General features: G+C 44.0%; 1 protein-coding gene across 2 annotated transcripts in view; it reads left to right on the forward strand.

Annotated features, from left to right (window-relative positions):
* The window catches only part of TMTC3 (transmembrane O-mannosyltransferase targeting cadherins 3), a 570313-nt gene that overhangs the window by 378628 nt on the left and 164649 nt on the right, over positions 1-27036 (forward strand). For both annotated transcript variants that reach the window (XM_086918002.1, XM_086918005.1), the window contains exon 10: positions 15908-16019. In XM_086918002.1, coding sequence (XP_086774128.1) covers positions 15908-16019 — 112 coding nt within the window. The remainder of the gene's footprint in view (positions 1-15907; positions 16020-27036) is intronic.

Here is a 27036-nt window from a genome sequence, read left to right on the forward strand (position 1 = left end):
ACTGAACCACCCAATGTCAGTGCCGACTGAGACAACACCTTAACATGACACAGGGGAGGTGCATTGAGACCGGCAGTGCCTCCGACCTGGAACCCCAAAACACAGAAACTGGGATTGGAGGGCCCTGGGTCAGTGGACATGTAAGAAAACACAAGGGAAGCCCTACTCGCATGGAACCAGGGTACTTATAATTTAGGCAAAAAAACAGTGGTTCATGTGTATCCTTGGCTTTGTCCAAACACGTAACACCGTCTTCTGGATATAGGATTTTAACCCTGAGTATATCAAATACCATTGACTGCCAGTACCCGCCCCTCCATAGGGGCCCGGCCGAGCCCTATGTGAGTATCCTTGACTACCCCTCACTCTCACAGGTGTTCACCACACTGTCAGTCATCCACAGGTGTCCCTACATTGATAGGTCCTGATGAGACCCCATGTTGTTAGCTGGGTCGAAACGTCATTGACAACTTGAAGCGAACCAATTCCCATTCCCAACTATCATACTAGGAGGCTGCTAACATTTATTGTGTATCCATTGAATGGTCGTTTCTGTAACAACATTGAAACCTTGTTTTTATATCACAAGAGTCGCAATCGATACTCATAGGTTTTATCGTTTTTCACTTGGGACACTCCGCACTCAAAATGTATAACAAATGTGTATTTTCATATATAAAACAGTTTGTTTCTCTACACACTCTGTGTTACATGTCCTTCTTTCTTTGACATTTCTAACCCCCCATTTAACCCTGGGACAGTGGAGCCCTGCACAAAAATGATAAAAGGAGGGACAGCAAAACCATCAAATGGAACTCTAGACAAATACACCAAACAGGCACCATCAGCGGGAGGAGCGTCAGACTGGACAAGACTTACCCTCAGCCAAAGCACCAGGACACTTCTCCATCAGGAGAGGAGGACGACACTCGGTAGACCCTTGTTCAATTGGCGAGGCAGGGACATCTGTCCGGGGGTGGGGGGGTGGGCGTGTTCCTCTCTGACCCAGTTGTTTCAAACCAAGCGGTCCTTTCAGTATTTTTGAAATTTTTAGAAGTGCATGGGATACAAAATTAAATGGGATAAATTGGTACTATACCAAAGATACTTATCCCACCTCAGATGGGTACTACCACAGAGGGGTTTTCCTACGTGGAATTGTAATTATGTTCTTCTGAACACAGTTTTTTTCGAAGGGAACATGGAAGCGGTCTGTCAAACCTTTCTGCAGAACTTTGGCCGCTGGTGGCAATTGCCTCTCTCGATCATGGAAAGAGCATCCCTTTTTCAGATAATCACCCTGCCCAAATAAAATTCCTGTATGTGCTACAAAACACCCTATGGCCGATACCCGAAGAATTATAAAATAAAATCGACAGTACGCTTCGGACCCTACTCTGGGATGGGCCCCCCCTGCGCTTTGCCCTCTGAAGCCTGCAGAGAAGCATATATAATGGAGGCATCTCACTCCCAGAGCTAAGGTTATACTACTGGGCCTCCCAAGTCTACGCGTTAATGAGTGGTGCTTCGCACCCAGGTATGACCTGGTGACGCAACTGGAGAGGTCAGTCATAGAGAATAAGTTCCATGTGCACTACATATATGGCAAAAGATTCAGTTTGCAATTGCCTGGCCCCACAAAAAGTACCACGGATACCTGGGACAAAGCTGTCGCCCTTGTAGATTGGAGAGACAAACTCTCCCCGATGACCAAGCTGTGGATTGAGGACACACTTAAAGAGCTCCAAGAAATGTCAAAGATGATCCATTGGGACTTGAGCAGGATGTCGGAACTGGGACCTACATGCAGAGTACGACCAGCATGACACACAACTCTTCCTATATATTCAAATACACTATGACCTGCAAGCAAAGGAATACCGTGGGATACAATAGAGGACAGCAACCCCTTATAGAGTAGGATACTTTGGAATGAAATGCCGTCATAAGCGATTTCATTAACATATCTCATACCTTCGCAACAATAGTCCCCTAAGAACGAAGTGGAAAACAGACTAGGGCCCCATGGAAGACACTCACTTGGAGGTAGCAAAAAAAGCAAGCTTAAGATTGATACAGCTTAAGGTCCTTCACAGGGTATATTATACTAGATCCCGATTGTTCACAATAGTAACTGCACAACTCCCCAGCTGTCTCCGATGTGGAGAGGACATGGCTACCTTTATACATATTCTGTGGTCCTGTCCACACATGCAGACATACTGGAGGATGATAGTTGCAGAGCTAGGGGAGGTTCTGGAGGCTGACATCCCTTTCCACGCCACAGTTCGTGAGACACGTAGACCTGGGGCCCTAGACCCTCTCCAGAAGGCAACTTGTATTCAGCGCCCAGGATTTCTGCATAGAACAAAGGGACATAGCCAGTAAATGGAGAAGCCTTAGTCCCCACACAAAAGCCAGTGGGAGGCTGACATGATGCGCTGCATGGAGTCTGAGAGAGTGGTTTCCTTCCTGAGGAAATTTCTGAATGTGTGGGGACAGTGGCGAATTCTCCACAATCTAGACTGGCAGACCACAGCTTCTTGTATTGTCCCAACACAAGATGGACAGAGTGGGATAGGTGGGGAGGATGAGAAGCCGGGTCGAGCTTGGACACTGGGGAACAGGAGCAGGAGGAAATCAGCCTCCCTGGACATCACTGCTTCTATTACAAAGGAAATGCCCCAATAACAATCGTAAAAGACTACTCAGATTAACTGGTAGTTGCTACATGTGAAATGGTGGGGTGCTTTTTAGGTCTCGCTGGTGTTAGCAGCGCGAAGCGCTGCGTCCAGCGAAAGACCTTATGTTGTGCACTCGCTGGGAATGTTGGACAGGGGAAGGGTACGTGCTTTCCCTCGGCGATTTCATCTCGTGGGCGCGCACGCCCAGCCCGGTGCCGTGCACATCTCCTGTTCAACATTCACCGCAAGTCACCCTCTCGCCTCTCTCAATCTCGTGCGCACACACACAGCCACACTCAAACACACGCATGCACACACACACGCGCCCGCACGCACACTGCATTCACACACTGCATACACACACGCACCCCTCCCCCCCACTCACCTGGCTCTTTTGTCGCGACTCCCCTGGAATCTCCACCGTATCACCTGGCACACGCACAGGGCTTCCCTCACTCCTGGGAGCCTCTCTGATGGGGCCGGGAGTTCAGCATTCAGGCTGCAGGATTCCGGATGTTCTCCCAACGGTTCCTTCCTGTTTCTTGTGCAGGCCCCGCCCACGTCCCAACGAAGGCTGCCTGACTTTCGCGATGTCGCACGGCCAATGCTTGTTATTTTTAAGAAAGATGCTTCTAAAACTGGACATAGTCAATAATGTAGCGCTGCATCCTTGAGACGGAGGGGAGTAATCATTGTCACACTAAGTACAACGCATCGCTGTGAGTTGCCCAGGGACAAATCGAGATAAGTTTCACGACTGCATCTGATCACATCGCAATACAAGTGATTAATTCCTTCACACAGCTTCAGCCAAAAGGCTGATTAGCCCACGATCACACCGTAAAACACCAGTGACGCTGGGATTAGCCCAGGATCACCACGGGGATACAGAGTATGCGTTGTGTCAAGGAAGATTGGGGTCGGGGATGCTACAAGCGTCCGACCAATGGTCATAGTGAGACTTTAATTATTCACGGTCCCCACCGAGACCAGGAAATTAGAGTGACTGTCTTAAGTGTCAGACCGAAGCCCGCAACAAGGCGCTGTGTAGGGCGCGCAGCCTCGCCGGGGAAGGAGGGGGTGATTGGACCAAGTTGGTTGTATGGTCAGCTCAGGATCACACTCTGAGACCAGGGAGAAGCTGTGATTGGCACAGTGCACCACAAAGGCCCAATGATGTGGTCGCATTCTCCAGGGCGACACTGGATATTAGAATGAAGAAGGAAATAGGCACGGCGCACTACTGAAGTTGTAGTGTGAATTTCAAGGAAGGTGTGGTTGAAGTTGTGGAGTTCAAGGTCCTCCTACAGGTGACGCAACTGTTCCGGTGCGTCTGTAAATGTCAAATGAGGTTGAGTGCGCTACTGGAGTGTAGGCGCTTCCCTGTGTTGGGCACACTTATTCAGGTTCTATGTGTGAGTGACACAGTAGATTCCAAAAGGTTTCAATAAACAGTTCCAAAAATGAAGTTCTAAAGTTTATTGGAAGATTTTCATTTCATGATTTTCTTATTTCTTTTCAAACATGATCATCAAATATATGGTTTAATCCACATAGGACAGCTCCGATGCATTTCTGACTAACCAAGTCCTTTGTCAAGGAGCACTGCAACAGAACATATGGAAGAATGACCCAGATCAATAAAATGGCATGTCTGGCATAGATAATAAACATAGGTGAATGGGTTGTGCGACCTCATGCTGCCCACTGTGATCTTTTAGTGGAAAAGATGATTAGGAAATCAAGGTGTGGATAGGGAAATGGAAATTCGCGTGAAACGAAAGGTGAGGAGAAAGGTGAGTGGGTTAGATCCGAAGACGATGGTGGTTGGTGCGATAAAATGAGAAAACGTGCTCGAAGGAGAGAAAAGCTGTAGAGAGCGAGCGTGCCAGGACAAACCAAGCGATTCAGTGGAAGCTGGAAAAGGTAAGAAAGTAACAAACAAACCTCAAAACGCGAGGCTTCCGTGATACACTCCGCATGGGGAGTGTAAGCTGAAATAAACGGGTAACAAAACGCGTGTTACCTCCGTGTGGAGTAGAGAAAAGGAAAGTGATAGCGGAAGGAGCAGAAAGTGACTTACTTCGACGGATGTCAGCGTGCGCTTGTGGTTAGTGGGTTCTGCAGTCTGGAACTCCGCGGAGTTAGCGCGGAGTTCTGGGATTCAAGGGAAAGGTGAGCGAAATGAACAAAGGACTAGGGGAGAAGGGGTGAAATGGCGCGGCCATGTTGGAACGGGGAAAAAAAAGCAAGTTAACCCCGAAGGGGGAGTGCAAAGGAGAAGAACAATGTGCGGCATGCTTTAGGTGCAACAGGCATTCGATACAACAGCAGAGACAAAGTATATAGCATCAAAATAGTGCCACAAGGGCATCATAAATAACAACTTAATTCAGTCCGGTCATTGAGACCCCACGGTTTCTGTGCTTGGAGTCTATAGATCCAGGTGGTTTCTCTCTGTAAGAGGAACTTATTGTTGTCCCTTCCTTCAATTCTGGGGACAGTCTCTAGGACCATGTACTTCAGTTGGGCCACGTTGTGGTTTGCTTCACTGAAATGCGTGGCTACAGTAGACTTGGTGTTCTTGGTGCGGATGTTCGACTTGTGTTCATTCAATCTGATCTTAATTTTTCTGCTGGTTTTGCCTACATAAATCTTTCCGCACGGGCACTTGAGTAGGTAAATAAGGTTAGAAGAATCGCAGGTTGCGTCCACGTTCAATCTGATATTATGACCTCTCATGGGGTGGTTGATATTGTTTCCCTTGATGATGTTATTGCAGTTGTTGCAATGATAACAAGGACGTGTACCAGTATGTTTAACGGAGGTGGTGTTGAAATTGGGTCTGGATAAGATTTCTTTGAGGTTTCTGGGTCGAGTGTAGGCAAAAATTGGCGGTTCCTTGAAAAGGTTCCCGAAGTCTGGTTCTGATGCCAGGATGCGCCAATGTTTTAAAATGATGCTTTTGTAGCTGTTGCTCACAGTGGAATATTTAGATACTAGGACCATCCTCTGTTGATCCTTTTTGTGGGTGCTTTGAAGGGCATCATTCCGGGAAGTGGAAACCGTCCTCTCTATGGCTTCCTTCAATAGATCCTCAGGGTAACCTCTTATCTGAAATCTTGATGCCATGGTTTGAATCTGGTTCAATCTGGTGTCTGGATCGGATACGATCCTGGTGACTCGCAGCATCTGGCTGTATGGGAGATGTTTTTTGAGGGAGTGCCGGTGAAAGCTGCTGTAGAGAAGGGTGTTGTTGCGGTCAGTGGGTTTACGAAATAAATCCGTCTGAATTCCATGAGTGGTGATTTTAACAAGGACATCTAGAAATGCGATCTCTTGGTTACTAATGTTCCATGTGAACTCTATACGATCATCCTTAGAATTGAGATTCGTCAAGGCCAGTTCAAGACTTTCTTGAGAGTTCTTCCAAATGAAGAATAGATCATCTATATACCGAACGTATAGGATGAGGTTGTCAGTCCATGTTGGATTTCCGTAAATATGGTTAGATTCAAAGTTGCCCATGTACAGATTGGCGTAGGTAGGAGCCGCACAATTTCCCATGGCCATCCCGGACATTTGCAGGTACCATTTCTGTTCGTGTACGAAATAACTGTGATATAAGGTGTAAACCATGAGTTCAAGGATGAAGGTTTTCAGAGAGTCATTCATGTCTGATTGTAATAAAGCTTGTTCCACTGCAGCGATTCCACCCTCGTGTGGGATGGAAGTGTAGAGGCTTCTGACGTCTGTTGTGCACAAGATTAAATTGTCGTTCTCATTCATTTGTAGGGAAGATAGTTGTTTGATAAACTCCGTCGTGTCTTTGATGTAACTTGGAAGGTTTGAAACCATAGGTTGTAAGTGGCGATCTATGAATTTGCCCGTGGGTTCATGAATTGAGCCTCTGGTCGAAACAATTGGTCGAAATGGAGGATCCATTAGATTCTTGTGGATCTTAGGGAGCATGGTAATGGTGGGGCTTCTGGGATATTCTACTGTAAGGTATTTCTTCGTCCTGTCATCAATAATGTCGTCAGATGCTGCTTTATGGATGATCTTCAACAGTTCTTTTTTGAACGAGTCCTAGAACCTCCAAAAAACCCCAAACCAGACCAACTCTTGGGTCTACGACCTCTGAGCACTTTTATACCACCGGCAAGCCACAAGAGCATAGACACCTTCGAGACTTTGGTGAAACAGGATATAGCTAAAATCAACTACCGCAAGAAAATTCAAAGAAACATCACCAACAAAGATCTAGACACCTTAAAAAACATTGCTCGAAATCCTGCCATTAAGTGTGTGAAAGCAGACAAGGGGGGAGCCCTTGTCATTCTGAACACGCAATTATACGATTTACGTATAAACGAACACATTTCCGACTCGAATGTCTACCTACCTCTAGAGGGTAATCCCACGAGTGAATTCCAGACGGAACTGTTGATCATCCATAAAGCAGCATCTGACGACATTATTGATGACAGGACGAAGAAATACCTTACAGTAGAATATCCCAGAAGCCCCACCCTTACCATGCTCCCTAAGATCCACAAGAATCTAATGGATCCTCCATTTCGACCAATTGTTTCGACCAGAGGCTCAATTCATGAACCCACGGGCAAATTCATAGATCGCCACTTACAACCTATGGTTTCAAACCTTCCAAGTTACATCAAAGACACGACGGAGTTTATCAAAAAACTATCTTCCCTACAAATGAATGAGAACGACAATTTAATCTTGTGCACAGCAGACGTCAGAAGCCTCTACACTTCCATCCCACACGAGGGTGGAATCGCTGCAGTGGAACAAGCTTTATTACAATCAGACATGAATGACTCTCTGAAAACCTTCATCCTTGAACTCATGGTTTACACCTTATATCACAGTTATTTCGTACACAAACAGAAATGGTACCTGCAAATGTCCGGGATGGCCATGGGGAAATTGTGCGGCTCCTACCTACGCCAATCTGTACATGGGCAACTTTGAATCTAACCATATTTACGGAAATCCAACATGGACTGACAACCTCATCCTATACGTTCGGTATATAGATGATCTATTCTTCATTTGGAAGAACTCTCAAGAAAGTCTTGAACTGGCCTTGACGAATCTCAATTCTAAGGATGATCGTATAGAGTTCACATGGAACATTAGTAACCAAGAGATCGCATTTCTAGATGTCCTTGTTAAAATCACCACTCATGGAATTCAGACGGATTTATTTCGTAAACCCACTGACCGCAACAACACCCTTCTCTACAGCAGCTTTCACCGGCACTCCCTCAAAAAACATCTCCCATACAGCCAGATGCTGCGAGTCACCAGGATCGTATCCGATCCAGACACCAGATTGAACCAGATTCAAACCATGGCATCACGATTTCAGATAAGAGGTTACCCTGAGGATCTATTGAAGGAAGCCATAGAGAGGACGGTTTCCACTTCCCGGAATGATGCCCTTCAAAGCACCCACAAAAAGGATCAACAGAGGATGGTCCTAGTATCTAAATTTTCCACTGTGAGCAACAGCTACAAAAGCATCAATTTAAAACATTGGCGCATCCTGGCATCAGAACCAGACTCCGGGAACCTTTTCAAGGAACCGCCAATTTTTGCCTACACTCGACCCAGAAACCTCAAAGAAATCTTATCCAGACCCAATTTCAACACCACCTCTGTTAAACATACTGGTACACGTCCTTGTTATCATTGCAACAACTGCAATAACATCATCAAGGGAAACAATATCAACCACCCCATGAGAGGTCATAATATCAGATTGAACGTGGACGCAACCTGCGATTCTTCTAACCTTATTTACCTACTCAAGTGCCCGTGCGGCAAGATTTATGTAGGCAAAACCAGCAGAAAAATTAAGATCAGATTGAATGAACACAAGTCGAACATCCGCACCAAGAACACTAAGTCTACTGTAGCCACACATTTCAGTGAAGCAAACCACAACGTGGCCCAACTGAAGTACATGGTCCTAGAGACTGTCCCCAGAATTGAAGGAAGGGACAACAATAAGTTCCTCTTACAGAGAGAAACCACCTGGATCTATAGACTCCAAGCACAGAAACCGTGGGGTCTCAATGACCGGACTGAATTAAGTTGTTATTTATGATGCCCTTGTGGCACTATTTTGATGCTATATACTTTGTCTCTGCTGTTGTATCGAATGCCTGTTACACCTAAAGCATGCCGCACATTGTTCTTCTCCTTTGCACTCCCCCTTCGGGGTTAACTTGCTTTTTTTTCCCCGTTCCAACATGGCCGCGCCATTTCACCCCTTCTCCCCTAGTCCTTTGTTCATTTCGCTCACCTTTCCCTTGAATCCCAGAACTCCGCGCTAACTCCGCGGAGTTCCAGACTGCAGAACCCACTAACCACAAGCGCACGCTGACATCCGTCGAAGTAAGTCACTTTCTGCTCCTTCCGCTATCACTTTCCTTTTCTCTACTCCACATGGAGGTAACACGCGTTTTGTTACCCGTTTATTTCAGCTTACACTCCCCATGCGGAGTGTATCACGGAAGCCTCGCGTTTTGAGGTTTGTTTGTTACTTTCTTACCTTTTCCAGCTTCCACTGAATCGCTTGGTTTGTCCTGGCCCGCTCGCTCTCTACAGCTTTTCTCTCCTTCGAGCACGTTTTCTCATTTTATCGCACCAACCACCATCGTCTTCGGATCTAACCCGCTCACCTTTCTCCTCACCTTTCGTTTCACGCGAATTTCCATTTCCCTATCCACACCTTGATTTCCTAATCATCTTTTCCACTAATAGATCACAGTGGGCAGCATGAGGTCGCACAACCCATTCACCTATGTTTATTATCTATGCCAGACATGCCATTTTATTGATCTGGGTCATTCTTTCATATGTTCTGTTGCAGTGCTCCTTGACAAAGGACTTGGTTAGTCCGAAATGCATCGGAGCTGTCCTAATGTGGATTAAACCATATATTTGATGATCATGTTTGAAAAGAAATAAGAAAATCATGAAATGAAAATCTTCCAATAAACTTTAGAACTTCATTTTTGGAACTGTTTATTGAAACCTTTTGGAATCTACTGTGTCACTCACACATAGAACCTGAATAAGTGTGCCCAACACAGGGATGCGCCTACACTCCAGTAGCGCACTCAACCTTATTTGACACTGGATATTTGCCATCGGAGTGCTAATGGTGATCCAGCCAAGGTCACAGGGACATACAGGGAGGTGCTGTAATGAGCTGCGTCTCACCCCCGAGGCCCAGGGAGGAATTGTGACCACCCTAGGGTAAACGTTAAGTGGGTTAAATACACCCAAACATTCTGTTTCCGACTTCATTTACAGTGCATCCAATAAAGCGCAAACCTGCTTCAACTGAGGGACTCGAGGAGCTGCGACAGGAGCACCTAATAGGTGTCACTACCAACTGAGTGAACTCGCTTCGTCACTGATTGGAAAGAGTGCGAGTGGGAGAATGTGTACAAACTTGGATGGGTGACTTGATGCATTTATGCCTGACCGAGAGAGCGCATGGATGGATCGTTGAATCGGTGGATGAGTCCGCAGATTGTTGACTAAGTGAGCCCATAGATGAACGGATGAGTGAGTGCCTTGAAGAATGCTCACGTGGGCGAGTAAGTGACTACATTCATGGATGCAGATAGGTTACACCAACCTTACTGGAAGAAATGACAATGTCAATAAAACAGAACGAATCACTAACACAAGGCCAGTGGGAGTCTTTCAACGTGGCTGGCTACCGTGGTGTCAAACTGCTCACAATCTATACAGAATTACCACCACTGTTACGCCAGTGTGGGCATTATGCAGATATGGCCATTCTCACGCCACCAGAGTCAACATTATGCCAAGAATTGCTGCCAGTACACCTCAGCTAGGGGAATGGAGAAGGGGTATGGACATCTACATGGTGGCCGAAAGGGTCACATACAAAGCGAGAGGGTGCCCGAAGAAGTTCCGTAGAGTGTGGGGTAAATGGAGACACTACCATGGCCTAGATGGAGGACTATAAGGGGACCAGAACGTGAACACGTTGGCATACCATGAGGGGGAATGTTGCTCGGGATCGAGAGAGTGTGCCTAAAAGACCTGGTGATCTGCTGTGGATGAGCATATGAACAATGACACTGGGGTATTGGACCTTGAAGAAAGTTGTGGGGATGAGGGGTGGGGGGCGCGGGGATACTGCTTGATGGTGACATGCTTGTTATGTGTTATTCCTTGCTGCAAAACAATAAAAATGTTTTTCAAAAAAAAGAATTGCTGCCGGTGTGCGCAAGCCAGCACCGTGCTCATGGTGAGCACACACCTGAAATGGATGCCACATTCTGCCAAGAATTACCACCACTGTGTGAAAAACTGCCATTACGATGCCAGGGCCTGCATTATTTATGGGGGAGTCACCCTCATGCACCAGATACCCATATTATATATACTTCCACATGCAGGCAAACAATGGTGCATTGACCACTATAAGCACACACCAAGCGCTTAAAACGTTATAAATAAATAAATAAACAACCGCAACATTATGTGTCTGCTGTAAACACCTGCATACTTCGTCCCACTGCCTTGCTAAATACACAAGGCATGTTACAGACTCCATGCCCTCCCTTCCAACACAGCGACTGATTCATCATACTTCAAAAACATTCAAATGAATTACAGCTGCAGCCTCAACACAATACAATAATGCATCAAATTGATACAAAAATACAGCAACAAAATCGGCACAACAACATGAACACACGCAACCATACAGAAAAACGCACCACAGAATAAAACATCCTAACACAGCATTGCAATGTAACACAACTGCATTTTTGTGTTGTTGTTTTATATTGCCTGTTTTGTTGTGTTCTTGTGAAGTGGTGAAGGGGAAGTAGTGTGGCTCACTGGTTAGAGGCGGCAGACCCGAGAGCAGAGGACGGCCCGGGACCAGGGTTCGATTCCCGGCGCAGCAGGTTTCTGGACCAGGGTCAGCGGACTTGATAATTCTCTCGCCTCGGTGCCCACTCTGATCAGCGATCACACTCGGCAACTCTGGGCATTAGCTTGCCTCATCTTCACTAACGGCCCCACCAGACCACCGGGGATGCCTGGTCTCACCCTGGAGATACCCATTAAGGGACCATCTCTCAGGGAAGCCAGGAAGGGTTTCGCAGCGGTCGAAGCGCCTTGGGACCCTACGGGTAAGTAGTGCGCTATATAAATGCCTATACATTTACATTTACATTTACATTTGTGTGGCTCTTGTGCTGTGTTATTGCTTCACTTTTGTGTTGTTTGTAGCAGTGTGTTGCGGTAATGGGTTTTGTTGGTATACTGCGTTGCTACTATTGTATTCTGTCATTTTGTGCTTTCTATTATTGTTTTGTATGTTTGTGCTGTGTTATTTATTTCAACAGGTTGTGTGCTTTCTGTTGTTATTATTGTGTTACTTATGTGACGTGTTGCTCTGTCCTTATTTCATTGTGTTTTGTTGTTATTTTCTGTTCTTATATTTGATGTTTTGTAATGGTATTGTGGTTGTTTTGGAGTGGTTGTGATATTGGTGTTATGTTTTGTACTGTCTTTTGTTGTTCTTGTGGTATTGTAATATAGAGATGCTGTGATTGTTTTTTTTGACAAAGCTCAAGCTCAATCTGCCTGTGTTGTGGGGTTGAAGTACAGTATGGGGGCCACAGAATACTGACAGGGATGGTAGAGCAGCGGTGGGGGTCATTTGCTGCTATGACTTGGTCATTCAGTGGTAAGGGGGGTAGCACGGTGGTGATGGGGGCTGATCGTGTGCTGCTGTTAGATGATAGTGCCTTTGTGGTGGTAATGTAATGTGGGGAGAGGAGTTGGCCTAACGGCTAGGGAGGTTGACCTCGAATCTGGGGAACAGGGTTCGAGTCTCTGCAATGATGCTGAACATCCTGTGATTCTGGGCAAATGACTTCATCTCCCTGTGCCTAACAAAAATTAATGTGTCCTCATCTAAGCAAACTGGTGCTTTGTAAAGCGCTCTGATACCCAATACCTCCGGGTGAAGTTTGCACTATATAAAACTCTGTAAAAAAATGTTTTAAACAAAAATGTAGTGGTAGAAGGTGGTAGCACAGCGGTGTGGGTGGGACCTTGGGTCTCTTAGTAGTGAGACCTCACTGCCCGTTGTGGTGGATGAACTCGCGGTTCTGTGACGTGCGTTGGTGGGTTGATCATGTGGTGTTGTGTGCGGGCGGGGTTCGTGGCGGTATTTTAGCTGGAATGTTATTGGTTGATGTGGGTGGTACGGACATCATGTTGCGGCGGTAGTTTAGTGGTAAGGGGTGGTAGTGCAGAGGGGTGGAGTAGAGTGGGTGCAGGTGGCAATGTATGTGCTAGGTGTGATGGTGGTGATATTATTTCAGGTGGTCCTGTAAGAATGGGAAAGGCAGTATAGCAGTGGTATGTGGCAGTGTGAGGGGTGATGGAGTCCTACTGTGAGGTGTTCCTCTAGTAGTGGCAACTAGCAGTGCAGTGATGGGATGGTGGTGTGCTGTTGAGAGGGGTGGAGAGAGGAGGCCATGGGCAGTAGTGTTGGGATGATCGTATGATGATGGCGGGCTGACAGTGTGGCAGTATGGGGAAAAGTGTGGGGGCATTGGGTTGTAGTGCTGTCTCATGTTAGAATGCCACACGGAGGTTGGCAGTCCTGTGGAGTGCAGTATGAAATGGAATAAGCCTGAAAGATATTGTGATGATTGATATTAACCTTGAGGTGTAAAATAGGTCTGATGATGTGACCGCCGCTACTGTGTCAATTTGAAGATCAGAGCATGCGTCATTACGTCGTGCACATTCATCATTACACATGCACACCTACAAAATGATCCAGGTGTCTTTTTTTAGGTCGAGCCTGAGCAGTGCATGCTCTGCGGGGCATGCTGTATTAATATGGATTTGCAGCTCCGCCCACTCCCTGCCTATATTTTTCATTGACTTGTGTCATTGTCCTTTGTAAATGCTGACTTTGGATTCGTAAGTAGGCTTGTTAGTCTCTCCTTAGTACCGCCTTGTCTTCATTTGTAATCTCCCATGAGGACTGGCCCTTTTACTTCCGTTGTTACACAAGATGCTTTACTTAGTCTGTAGTATTCTTTAAGAGTAGTCGTGGTACTGCTTCTCTTAAATCGCATATAGTGAAAAAACATTCACCACTTAGAGCTTGAATCTGATTTAAAAAAAAATGGAATTTAATTCCATGAATTATGCAGGCATTAAATGCAATATTAAATCAAAGCATTAATAGTTTGCACCACAGTTTCTCCAAACATTGGTAGTGCATTCAGTATTTACAGTGCTCTTATTGTGAAGAGAAGGAAGGGTAGGGTGAATGGTAGTTAGTCGGTGAGTGAGGGACAGGGTAAAGGTATGGTGACATGAACACATTCATTGTTACATAAAAGACGACCTTTCCAGCCTATTATAGGTCTGTTGTTCCCATATATACATAGCTCATTGATACATATTTCATAAGTTATTCCATTCTATGAGCTTGCGGACATGTGGTAGATTTTCTACGTTTCGACCCCTATCTACAGGAGGATGTACAGGAGGATGATTAGTTCCTCAAGGCGGGGTCTTCGTCAGGACAGGGTTAGGTAGAGCACTTGTGAAGGGATGGACGGACATCGTTCGATCCCTAAAGGGCTCTCAAGTAGCTCCTGAAAATTCTGCAGCAGTGGGTGCTTGCGGGGAAATTAATCTCCCGAAGCAAAGACTTAATCAAAAAACAGGGTCTCCTCTCAGTGGCCATGCGGCTCAGGAAGTCTTTAGTATGTAAGCACTATTTTCTTTAATGAGTTTTGTCCTACTGCATACACGACATGCTGTCCTGCAACATTCAGCGCGCAATGCGCTTTTTCACTTTCCAAGCAGCCTGGGACAATGGCGGTTGCTTCATTGCAATGCAATCAGTATCGCATTAACGAGAGTTTGAGTTATTGGCATTTAAAATGACAATGGCTTTTATTTATGTTTTCATTTTCAAAACAGATAAAAGGCATTGCCATTTACAATGCCACTAGTTTAAACTCTCAGAAATGCGAGACCTATTGCGTTGCAAATGCTTGTTGTTGTTGTTTTTTGTGTAAAATGAAAGCCAACAAAAAGAGTTTACAAAAAAAGTGTAAGGTTTCTCTATCTGACTGTCATCAGCACATCTGAAGGAAAAGACAAAAGGGCAGGCCTCACACTAAATTTTTGTCACCTTTCACAAGAGAATCTGCTTTTCCAGCCCCCGTGCCAACAAGTGATATAAAGTGGCTGCATTTTGCTTGTTTTTTTTTTCAGTATCATGTAACTGGAATAGTTGACGTTTAACAAATAGGCATGACTGCAAGGGTACCTGACGAAAATGGTGTGAAGCAATACTTTTGTCTATATATCTAGAGATTGGTTGCAATCTATATAGCCTAAGGGTCTGCACTCTTTGATGCAAATCACGCAGGATTAAAAACCCGAGGCCTCATTCAGGGTGTCTTGTTACTCTTGATTTACCTGATAACGAGATACTAGCCGAACCAGATTACAGTCCCTCGGGAACTGCATGAGTTCAAGTATTTCGCTTCATGACTACAAGCAATCTGCTTAAAATGCTGGTGAATTTACTGTAACAAACTTGTGGGAATTGATACGAAACACTGCTTTCTGCATGTTGTTCCCTGAAATTGCATAATCTGAAATATTTCAAACTCTTCTCAGTAATTACTAAAGACCCCGTTATCAGTTCCTCCAAAAGGGCTGGGGAAGAGGGTTGAACTGCAGTCCGCTTTCGCTCAATTTGTAATGGACATGTGGTAGAGGAACCTAAAGAAAGCATCACCCAACATCTTGGCGCCATTAGAGCACTATACCAGAGAGCTGTTCTAGTGGATTCTAATCTGTGTAAATATAGGCATTGGACCAGAAGCTAATACATGCTAAATTGGATCTTTTGCACGTATTTAATGTGCTCGCAGCCCTCCACATTTGAAAGTATGTATTTTGAACCAAGTGTTCTTTCAGTGGTCATTGTACTTAAGTGAAAATAAAGAGAACATTTGTATCCAGCAGCTTTCCTGATGTATAAAAGAAGGTTACTAATATTATCATTTTATATGTGTACCACTGTAATTGCCTCTAAATCATTTAATAAACGTTTTCACCGCTGCCATTTGTACCTTCAGGTAAATAAAAACAATGCCAAACTGTGGAATAATGTTGGCCACGCTTTAGAGAACGAGAAGAATTATGAGAGAGCTTTGAAATTCTTCATGCAGGCTACGCATGTGCAGCCAGGTAAGAGTTGGGGTACTTATCATGTTTTTGAATTTAGTAAGCAAGCAGGTTTCTCATGATTTTTACCAGACAAAGCTAACCTTTCTTACATGTTGGACAAATTTACAATTTCTATATTGCTCTGGGAAGATGATCTCAGTTAAGGTACTGTCCACTTTTGTTCTCGCTACAACCATGTCAGTTAAGGTACTGTCTACTTTTGTTCTCTCTACAACCATGCCAGTTCACGAACTCAATTAAACACAAATCTCAGATTGGACAACCCAGTGTTGTAACCAGCTAAGCAGACTACATCATATGACATACCATGAGAGCCCCGCAGAGCTGTTCAAAGCTACCAGCATACTGAAAACCATAAAACTGCACATTTGCCTCTCACATTAAATTATCCCCTCCACAGCTGTGTGCTGCATCCGTAACACAAGAACTGCACCTCGGTGGTCATCATGCACAACATGGAAACACTTCTCATGCGTGTAGCGTGCTGCTCATGAAGGCAAGTACTTCAGCGCCCCACATAGGGGCAGTAAGCGCTATATAAATCCCGCAATACAATACTGTTATGTGTGATGTTTGTACATGTATCCTGAAATAAAGTTGAACCTGGTTCATTTTGTTGTGAAAGTACCTGTGCATCAATTTATCGACCATCATTTTAGATTTTACACAGGTTTACTGTTCTCATAAAAGTACCTAAAAGATAGATTAGAACATGTTGACTGAATTCAAAATTTGTTTACTAACCCGTTTTTTTGTGAAAAAGTGGTGCAATTCCAAAATAAAAATGTATCATTCCCACAGATTGGTGCATTTATCTGAAGTGAAATTCAGGCTGTTACAGTACATCGTTTTTGAGCACTCTCCCTCTTTTAGCTACATTTTTAGGATTTTTAAATATTTGCACACCAAAAGTAAGCTTGCTGGGCTCAGACATTTCATACCATTGCGTGACTTGAATACTGGGAGGATCCTTAATTAGGAGGTGTGCCTCGAATTATTCAAGTTGGTATTGTTCAAATCTATTTCTGTATTACGCCTGCAGGACATGAGGACGATTTCCTTTTTTATGCTCATTATTTTATGTAATACAGAAACCTTTTTTCCTGGTATAATACGGTAGTCAGTTTTAGTATTTTTGGATTTAATTAAGTCTCACTGGTCAGGTTTCTATTATAAATAAAGACATCAACAGCTGGGTACTAAGTGAAAACCATAGCAAACTGGTTGACATTCCTTGGCATCAAACATTCCATGAAAGATCTAATAGTACTGAGCAAGAGGAATGTGTTTTCGGTTCAATAAAGAATGGAAGATTAGCTAAACCTTTTCTCATTGCGTTCTCCCTTAAGTTACTTCCACATTTAGATGCCCCAGTTTAACATTCCCTCCTTTCTCAACCATCATGCGTAAAATACTTCGATGCCACAAAAATCATTGAAAGAACTATTCATTTTGAAGTATACAAATTCACGTATTTAGTCATGCTCGTAGTTGGGTATTGGCAGAATGTCTTAAACAAACATGCCTCATAGCGAAGTTTGTCTTGTCTTTATCAAGTTTATTTTAGAAAGCTTATCTGATTTTGAGAGGTAAATCCATATTTACCTCAAGTGCCCCTGGAAAGCCTGGAAGAATTTACTAGACTTTATAGAAAACATCTGTGTTCTCATGACCCTTGTCGATCCATCATTCTGTATCATGTTACATTTAATTTAAACGATTAGGTGACTTATCCGTGCTTAGTCTTTAGAGATGATGTTTTTGTATCATTTGTTGACAGCGTGCTTGTACTTAGAGTGGTTTGGTTGCAATTCCTCTTAAAGTGGCAGAGTTAACACATCTGTTAAAGTTGCTATTAATGTTATATGCATTCTTTGCAGTATTTACTCAATTATTTCATGACAGCATCTTCGTTTGTACCCTCCCTGCCCAGTGTTCTAAGAATGGCTTTAAACTTGTAGTCTGATAGAGACATCTAGCTGGAGATTCCTTATCTTAGCATCCTCCCAGGCGCCTGACTGGATCCGGATATTTTCACTACCTCTGCGCATCGGCAGAAGGTGTCAAGCAACTCCGTAGCGACGTTGTCTCCCAGATGTGACATCAATGGAGTCCATATAAGCCCCTCATGGACCCACCAAAGTCAGTATCTTCTTTTCAGTGCTAACACGCAGATCCACACTGTGGTTCTGACGGCCGTTTTCAGTCTACTTGAGCCTTGACAGAGCAGTGTGCATTTCTTTGATGTCCTCAGGTTTAAAGCCCTGTGAGTTCTGTAGTCGGCAAATGCCCACCACGGATCCTCACTCGATTTGTATGTGGTGTTTGGGTTAGCACCACGATTGCCGAGTGTGACTCTTGTCAACAGCTGCGGCAGAAGTCGCACAAGGAACGTCGCCTGAAGCTTTTGGCAGAGCGGATGTCACAGTCTTTGAAGTCTTCTCATCGTCCTCGGTGCCCTTGTTCTAGGTACTGACCCCGAAACCAGTTCAGGATGCTTGTTTCCAGTCCAGGGAAGACATGGCTTGGAAGTTCGGGCTGGACTGTTCTCATGAGGAACAGGGTTAAGACTGAGTTTCATATGGCTGGGTCTGAACTGGTGTGGCGAAGTGAGCTAAAGAATGATGATGGTTTCAACCCAGATCTGTGACTGGGGGCGAGTGTCTGAAAAGTTTCAGAGCTCCAGGCATCATCTCCTTGCGTTTGCATGTTTCGCCCTAAGTTGGCAAGGTATGCCCAGACATGGGTCTCTTGCTCACATTACAACTGGACTCAAGCTAGCCTAGATGATTAGGGCTGATGCTTGTTTCCTGTGCAGGGAAGACCGGATTTGGTAGGTCTGTTCCCATGAGGAGCAGGGTCAAAATAAAAAAAAATAAAAAACTTTATAAATAAAGATTGATTCGCATATGGCTGGGTCCGAACTGGGGTGGCGAATTGAGCTAAAGAAAGATGATGGATTCAACCCAGCTCTGTGTCTGGGGGTGAGCATCTGCTCTGTCCAGAGTCTTATTGTGTTTGCGTTATTTGCCCTAAGTAGGCAGGGTATGCCCGGCATGGGTCCCTTGCTAACTTTGCCACTGGATTCAAGCTAGTGTAGCTGATGAGGGAGGGAAGTTACCCTGAAACTGGTCACAGGATGCTTGTTTCCAGTTTAGGCTGGACTGTTCCCATGCAGAATGGGGTCAAGACTGATTGGCAAATGACTGGGTCTGAACTGTGGTGGTGAAGTGAGCTAAAGAACGATGATAGATTCAAACCCAGATTTGTGACTGGGGTGAGTTTCTGAAAAGTTTCAGTGCCCTTTCCATCATCCCCTTGCGTTTGCTTTATTTCTGCCAGCCATTCTTTTCATCCTGGCAGTCTCCTTCTTTTTCATTTTTCCTTCCTGGTGGCCTTTCCATGTACTGTTATTCTTTGCCTTTCATGCTGCTGCCTGCTGGCATCCTTCCTCACCCAGTGGCGTTGGTTCTTGGCTGGTTGCCCTTGTTCTATAGTGGCACTGCTTTCCATTTCCTATTTTTAGGAGGCATCGTGTTGCTGTTTACTAGCCTTGTCTTTCTGTCTCCACCTCAGTTCCTGCCATAACGTCTTCTTTGGCAGTTTCACATATTATTTCTGCCCTCCCTTGCTCACCTCTATTCTTGTAGTACCCTTTGTTCCTCCACTTCACGTCCTCCCACTCACTACCAGAGGAAGTAGGTTGCCTTTTGGAGCAGTGGATATACTTTTGCTGTACCCTGTATGACTTCCGGATTTACTGGAATATCTATGTATTTTATATGCATATTTATCTTCATATACCTTTATCTTGGATGTAGATATCTCTGCATGTATATACTATCTTTCGAATGGATCTCTTGTAGATGTCTTTTACTTCAGATATATTTTTGTGTGTGTTTTGCACATCTGATCATCTGGCCTTCTATGTGATATACGTCGCTGCATTTTACCTACACCATTCTTGGTGACCTGGTTCAACCTTCTTGGGTGTACTTGTCTGTTTCCTTCCTTCTCATCAATGAGCATCTCTGTTGCATATTTCCGGCCGATGCCTTATATATCTATCAAGGTTCTCACTAGAAGAGCGTTTTCTTTACCATTCTTGTTTTTTTCTAGCCATGCTCTTCAGCATTTATTGTTCTCCATCATTCTATAATTGGAGGGCCCTTGTTTCGTATCTGTTCTCAGGATAGTTTCCTTGACGATTGGTGGGTGCTCTTTATTCGTTCTATGTGTTTGCGGTAACTGAGTACACTGTGTATTCTCTTTTCGTTTGGTTTTGAGCCTGGACTTTATGGACTATTGTCCTTGGTCCCTCTGCATTCCCTGATCTTAGGTTGCATCCCTTTTTGTGTTGCCTCTTTTACTTATTCACCTACGTGTTCTTACTGTCTTATACCTGTCTACTCCCTCAGAGCTGCCATAGTCCTTCTTGGAGATTGGTCCTCGTCATGAGCATCTTGCTTCACCTATCATTTTCAGATAGTTTAGTCCCTTTATATCCTTGGGCCCACCGTTTGCTATTGGGGATCTTTGGTGAAGTTCGTTTGCAGCCCCTCCTTCGAGGATGATATTGCTTGGGTATTTGATTCTAAGATAAGGAATCTGGGACTAGATGTCTCTTTAAGATGAGCAAGTTACTTACCTTCGGTAGCAAAATATCTGGTAGAGACAGGATCTAGCTGCAGATTCCTTATCGGCCCACCAATCCTCCTCGCTCTGCGAACTGAGGGCCTTGTTATCTCCTGGATTCCCTCTTTGCATTCCACTTATGTTCTTTCATTCTGTACTTATTGATAACATAACTTTTCCCCTTTTGACATACTGTCTCCAGAGGTTGTTTATCTACGTGGCTGCATGTTGTTAGCACGGAAATATTCACAAAAGAAACTGATGTCGGGGTGGGCTTATATGGACTGCGTTAATGCCACATATGGGAGACCACATCGCTATGGAGTCACTCGACACCCTCTGCCGACGCTCTGATGTACTGATGGGAATATTTCTGGATCCTGTCTGGTGTCTGGCGCCTAGGGGGGATTCTAAGATGAGAAATCATGTCTCTACCAGTTAAGACGTTACTGAAGGTAATTAGCTTGTCCAACTTCTACTAATTTCCCTCATTAGGAAGCCACTGAATGTAGATAACATGCAACTGAGAGAAAACACTTGTACGATGTGCCAGAACATTTCTATTTGTAAGAGTTGCAGTTCCATAATTGACTTCTATGCGACACAGAAGTTAATGCATCCGGAGTTGTTTTTCTGATGCTCAAGTATTGTAGCTTCCGATTCCGCTTGGTTTTACAGAATGCAGAGTGTGGCTTGTTTTAACGCAGGATGAAGGTGTATGGGATTGAAATGTTATATTTGTTTTGGTATATTGACATTAAACAGTTAGGAAATGACCGCAAGATGGCATGTCAGATACGCATGAAAAACGAAATGAATCATACAGTTAATCAGTTAATTCGTTTTCTGTATACTCGCAGTCAGATTTTTGGGGGAGGCAAAACGGGCATCTATTTTGTTTTTACCTGTATCAAGTGCTTCACTTTTTATGTTACTACAGTTCTTCTAAAAAACTGAACTAGGCTTGTGATTTCCCTGTTACGAACTGATTGAGTCTAACCAAGTTTAGTGTGTTTTCAGATGCATTTCCCCAACCGGCACTCTCGACAATTGTTGTTTGGTTTGCCCCTGGTCCTCTGTGGGGTGTTTTCATTTCACGCCCTTGTCTTGGTTTTAGAATTCGGATTGACCGTTATCTTGTAGCGGTTCAGATTGACTTTTTTGAAGCCTGTCCTTGGCTATGACCTCTAAGGTTCGTCCACATACATTTGATTGCATTTTTGCTGGGAAAATTCTGAGAAATAAAGGTGATCTCCTTGCTATGTAAATACTTTGGGTGTTAGTTACTGTACATATAGCTTTTTTTAAAGTATGCTGCAGACTCTATGGTTTCACTAGAGGTGAAACTCCTGTAGAATAATAAGTTTAGTGAAATGAACCGTCAACTTTCTTATATGTGGTTTAAATAAATAATATATAAATTACTAATTTCTGAGTATACCGAGTTTCAGAATCTCACCAATCGGGGACAGTTTAGGACACCTTCAAGTATAATCAGCATCATATTTGTTCTAATGGAAATGATCTGGTCAGTGCTTGGCATACTTGCTCTGATGTACCTATTAGTTTCTTTCTTGAACATTTGGTGAAGATGGAAGAGACGCAGCACATGGATTCTTCTCCCCCTTTTAAATGACCAATACTCTTCTCGCTGAGGTACAGCTAGCTCCATCAGATGCTTGTAGCACCCTGAAGAAAATACCTTTAGGATTATCTTCATTCCGAAGTACAGGACACTGTGTTTTCCTTTGCTAAGATCTGTTTTGCAAATCCCTCAGACTGTGCAAGGGTGCTGCAACGTCATGTAAGTGGGAGCTGTGCACCCTACAAATATCATTCACATTGATATTTGCCCAGGTATGAAGTTAAGAATAATATTAAGGTCCTGCCATCTCCCCTTGTGCTTTCCCAAATATACTGGCAGACTTGATAGGCATGCCTTGTGTTCTTATTGCTGAGTTACTTGATAGCATCACTGTGACACTGGACAACATCTGTAATTGAAGAGGCTCCTATAGGGAAAATATGCCTTCAGGAGCACCTCATCTTGCTGCATCATGTAGTTCAATTCGACCGCTCTGAGGAATCCTACTGTATATGTCTCACCCTGACACAAAATGGTTGGATTGCGGTGGATGTGCATTTTATGAACCAGACCATGAAACTAATCGGGTCCCTTAAGCACTCCTTGTGCATTGCATTCAACTTTCAGTTTGCTGTATTCAAAAATATTTTCTGCATTTAAAGTTTAATGTCTGCAAAAGAGGGTGAGTCCCCCTGGTCACTGCGCTCCTACATTTTTATTTGAAGGACTGTGCCTGTATGCGTCCCACCTCAAGTTGCATTACTTTGGATGTGTAAAAATGACTTTGGATTTTTTGTAGTATATACACTTGTATTCCTCATGTAAATAACTGAATCATAGTCTGTGCATAGTGATATATTTTTCATATATCTTCACCTTGGATTGAAATAATAATCTGAGATACTTCCACACAAACTGATTCAGTATCTTATTATTATTATTATTATTATTATTATTATTATAAGATTTCTACAGCCCACAGCTACCCGGAGGTTTCCCGGCGCCATCGGACCCACGCAAGAAGAAAGAGAAACCCTATTGGTTAAATAACCATGTTTTTAGGTCTTTGCTGAATTTGTAATAAATAGTTTCATGCCGGAGTTGTAACGGGAGTGAATTCCACAGTAAAGGAGCTAAGCAAGCAAAAGACTGACCTCCCATATGCACTCGTTTGATCCTGGGGTCTTGAAACCTTGCCTGAGTAGAGGATCGAGGAAGATGCCTAGGGAGGTAAGGCACTGAGATACGGTGGCGCTGCACCCAATTTAATCTTATGCATATAGCATAGGTCTTTACATTTAGTGCGATTTTCCATCCTAAGCCAACGAAGGTCGCGGAGGGAACCTGAGATAGAGACCTTTCTAGGTAACTGGCACAGTAGTCTGGTCGCAGAATTTTGGACTACTTGCAGCTTCCGAATCGCCTCCCTCCTTATTGGCTCCTAAATACCGGTCGTTGCCATAGTCCAGTCTGGACAAGATCAAGGCCAGGATAACTGTTTTTTGCGTAGATTGTGGCAGCTTTCAAAGTATTTTTTTGAGCCGTTTTAGGATTGTAATCCATGTCCTCCGTCCCCAATGCATTTTAGACATATCTAAGGCCCTTCATCAGAGGTTGATGTCTGCAGTTCTAAAACCAATGAAAGCAGTTATAGAAGTAAAATATGAACAAAAACTGAAAAATGATAGTCCTTTCTAGACAATTATCATTGCAAAAAAGACACATGTATAAAGCAAGTAACCATGTGATCAAACAGGCACGTGTTCTGTAAAATTCTTGTACTCATCTTTGTTGAACGGCCCAAAGACTTTAGCGTGTCTCAACTCTGTGCACCATCTTCGTGGAGAAGTGTGGCTCACTGGTTAGAGCAGGCAGACCCTGAAGCAGAGGTCAGACCCGGGACCAGGGTTCAATTCCCGACGCGGCAGGGTCTTGAGCTCAAATGTCCATGGACTCGATAATTCTCGCTTCGGTGCGTGACCTAATCATGGGTTCACACTCTGCAACTCTGGGCATTAAGCTTGCTTAATCTCCACAATTGCCCCCCGCGGCAGGATGCCTGGCTTTCACCTTGGGGATGCCCTGTAGGGGCTATCTCACAGGGAAAAACCAGGACGGGTTCCCAAGGCAAGCGCGGAGATACCCCTTCGGGGGTCGATTCTGGCTCTATATAAGAATATAATAATAATAATTGAACAGAACATTAAAATTGCAAAATCCTTCTTTCAAAGAGTAAGACCTTGAAGAGTGTCCGATGACAAGAATGTGTGCTTGTGGGCGAGTCTAATGTCACTCAAGTTGAGAAACGTGTTTGAAACTATGAGATTTAAGAGTTCATCGGACGCTTAGAAGTTGATTGCAAGATTGTCACAAGAGTGAATGACATCAAATTGCAACAACTTGTGCACAACTCGTCTCCATATAACCACTGCATTCAACTGGTTCCCTCATTTCCTCTCCTTTTTCAATCTACTGAACCATTGTAGTGTGTTTTTTGTCAACAACAGGCTTTAAAGAAACGGCACATACTCCAGGATCCAAATTTCTCACCAGTGCTCACCAATCACCTTTCCACTATTCATATTATACTTGGCCTCTGCACACCATGTAACCCAGTCCATTGCTTGTGGTTCTGGCCTCCCATTTCTGGAATGATTCCCTTCCTGCCTCTGCTATTTCACCATCTCTACGTGTTATGAACATTCTCCTTCGACTCCATCCGATCCCAGTTGATGTACCTTTAGCTTTTGATAGCACTTATGCGCTGATGACACTTGGAATTTTCCCTCCCCGTCATTCATTTCCCCTTCTACACGCAAATACCTCATTGTTACATTACCTTATGGCATTGGGTTGCCAGCCACTCCTTAATATTACAACGTTTTAAAACTGAAATAATCCCATGTCCGGTATCATCTACGCTATCTCTACTCCCATTCCACTCCCAGGGGATGACACCTTCACTCTCTCTGGAGGAATTTAGAATCTCCTTTTGACTCCAACTGGCAGCTGGAGTCCCTAATAGTTTCTGCTATTACATGTTCTAGGTTCTAGCTGCTAAACATAAAAAAACTCCACAAACACCTTACTTCCAAGCATCTATTTTTAGTAGCAGGGTATTAAGATTCCCCTTAAATTCTCGTGCTCCCGTGGACATATGCTTTCTTTTGGTTCACAGGATTGTTACCCTGTCTTGATCCCTCTGTAGGTGGATGATTTATTTTGCCATTTGGACCCTATGCAACCTACCTAGATCATTCACCTCACAGTGCTAATGGGCTATTTGCCAAATACAAGGTCTCACATGAAATTCTCACCCTGGTATTTAAAACCATCCACAGAACACTGTAACCTACTTTGACAGACTGGTCACACGGCACACCTGCTTGCTATTTATTCACCAGTATCCACCTTCTGACACCCAGATGTCTTGGTACTTCAGATTGTTGAAAATTTTTCCCTATCCTCTTGATGCCATATTTGTTCAATACATATTCATGTCATCTCTTACTGACTCTAATAGACTCTCCAGGCCTATCTCCTTCATCTTGACTTCCCCACTTTATGACGAGACCTAGCCATAAACCCTACACTTTGGATGTACATGTCATTGATCAACCTGGGCCCGTATTTAAGTATCCACCCCACTGGAATTGATCTTATTTTTCACTTGATGCTATGTTAGAATGGCTACTTATTTATTATTTTTACAATAACCAGGTGCTTGCCCCACTGAACATGCAATAAAGGATCGACTGTAATACACATTCTAGGTGTTACACTAGTCCAGCCAAGATCTGATCTCAATGCCTCACTTAAGAATGGCTGCATGGTGTCTAGCTTTTTCCTGATCCTGACCACCAGGAGGCTGCACAGTCAGATAGAAGGTCTTATAAGAGGATAGTTCACAAATCTTTCCATCGTCTTGTTTTATCAATCCCCCCCTCCCCCCTCCCACCCAGAGGGTGATTATTTGAACTGGACACCAATAGACTCGGGATCAAACCCATTTCTCCACTACGTAGCAAGTTATTTTCCTCTCTTTTAGAGGCAGCAAACAGATCAGTCCAGTCCCCCACAGCACATAAATTAGGTGATGAATATAAAAATTAAAAACCTCATTAGCTGTACTTAAGAGAAGTCTAAGCATTGGAAGAGTTGCATTATCAGCATCTCTCCTTCAGCCTCTCTGAGTTTGTGGCCAATAGAGGGCTGCTGAGCTTTTGGACGAATCACTGCCGTAGGGCATCTGGCTCGTGAGTATAGTAGGTGATGGATTCAACAGTAACATTTCCAGTGCCACCAACATTTACGGAGGATAAAATTACTTTATCTCATAACTCCACTGAAAGAGCCTCTTTTATTCTATTGTTGAAGTTAAGTTTTTTTTCATGGGGCAAACGCTCCCATTCTTCCACACTTCCCACCTTCAGTGACTGCCTGGGTTCAGGATGATTGACCCTTAAGATCTATTACATGGTTCCCAAGTGGTTCTTTGTCATATGGGATATATTCGTCCAGAACGTTTTTTTTTAGCACTCTCTTTGCTGGGACACTATAGCATACGCTTAACAAGGAAGAAAGTGGAACCATAGAGCACAGCCTGCAAAATGGTGTTAACTTAAAAGCTGGCTGATGGTTTTGCATGGTGTATGTCCCTTATAGAGCCTCACATAGGATGGCCTCTGGGATGTACATGACTAGTTTAGTCTCAAGGGGATCATGTACTCTGCTTTTTCCAGCCTCATATCTTCCTGTTTCTCACTAGGAAGGATACATTAGGTATGTATTATCATT

Source organism: Lissotriton vulgaris, chromosome 1_1 (assembly GCF_964263255.1).
Source record: "Lissotriton vulgaris chromosome 1_1, aLisVul1.2, whole genome shotgun sequence".
NCBI lineage: Eukaryota > Metazoa > Chordata > Amphibia > Caudata > Salamandridae > Lissotriton > Lissotriton vulgaris.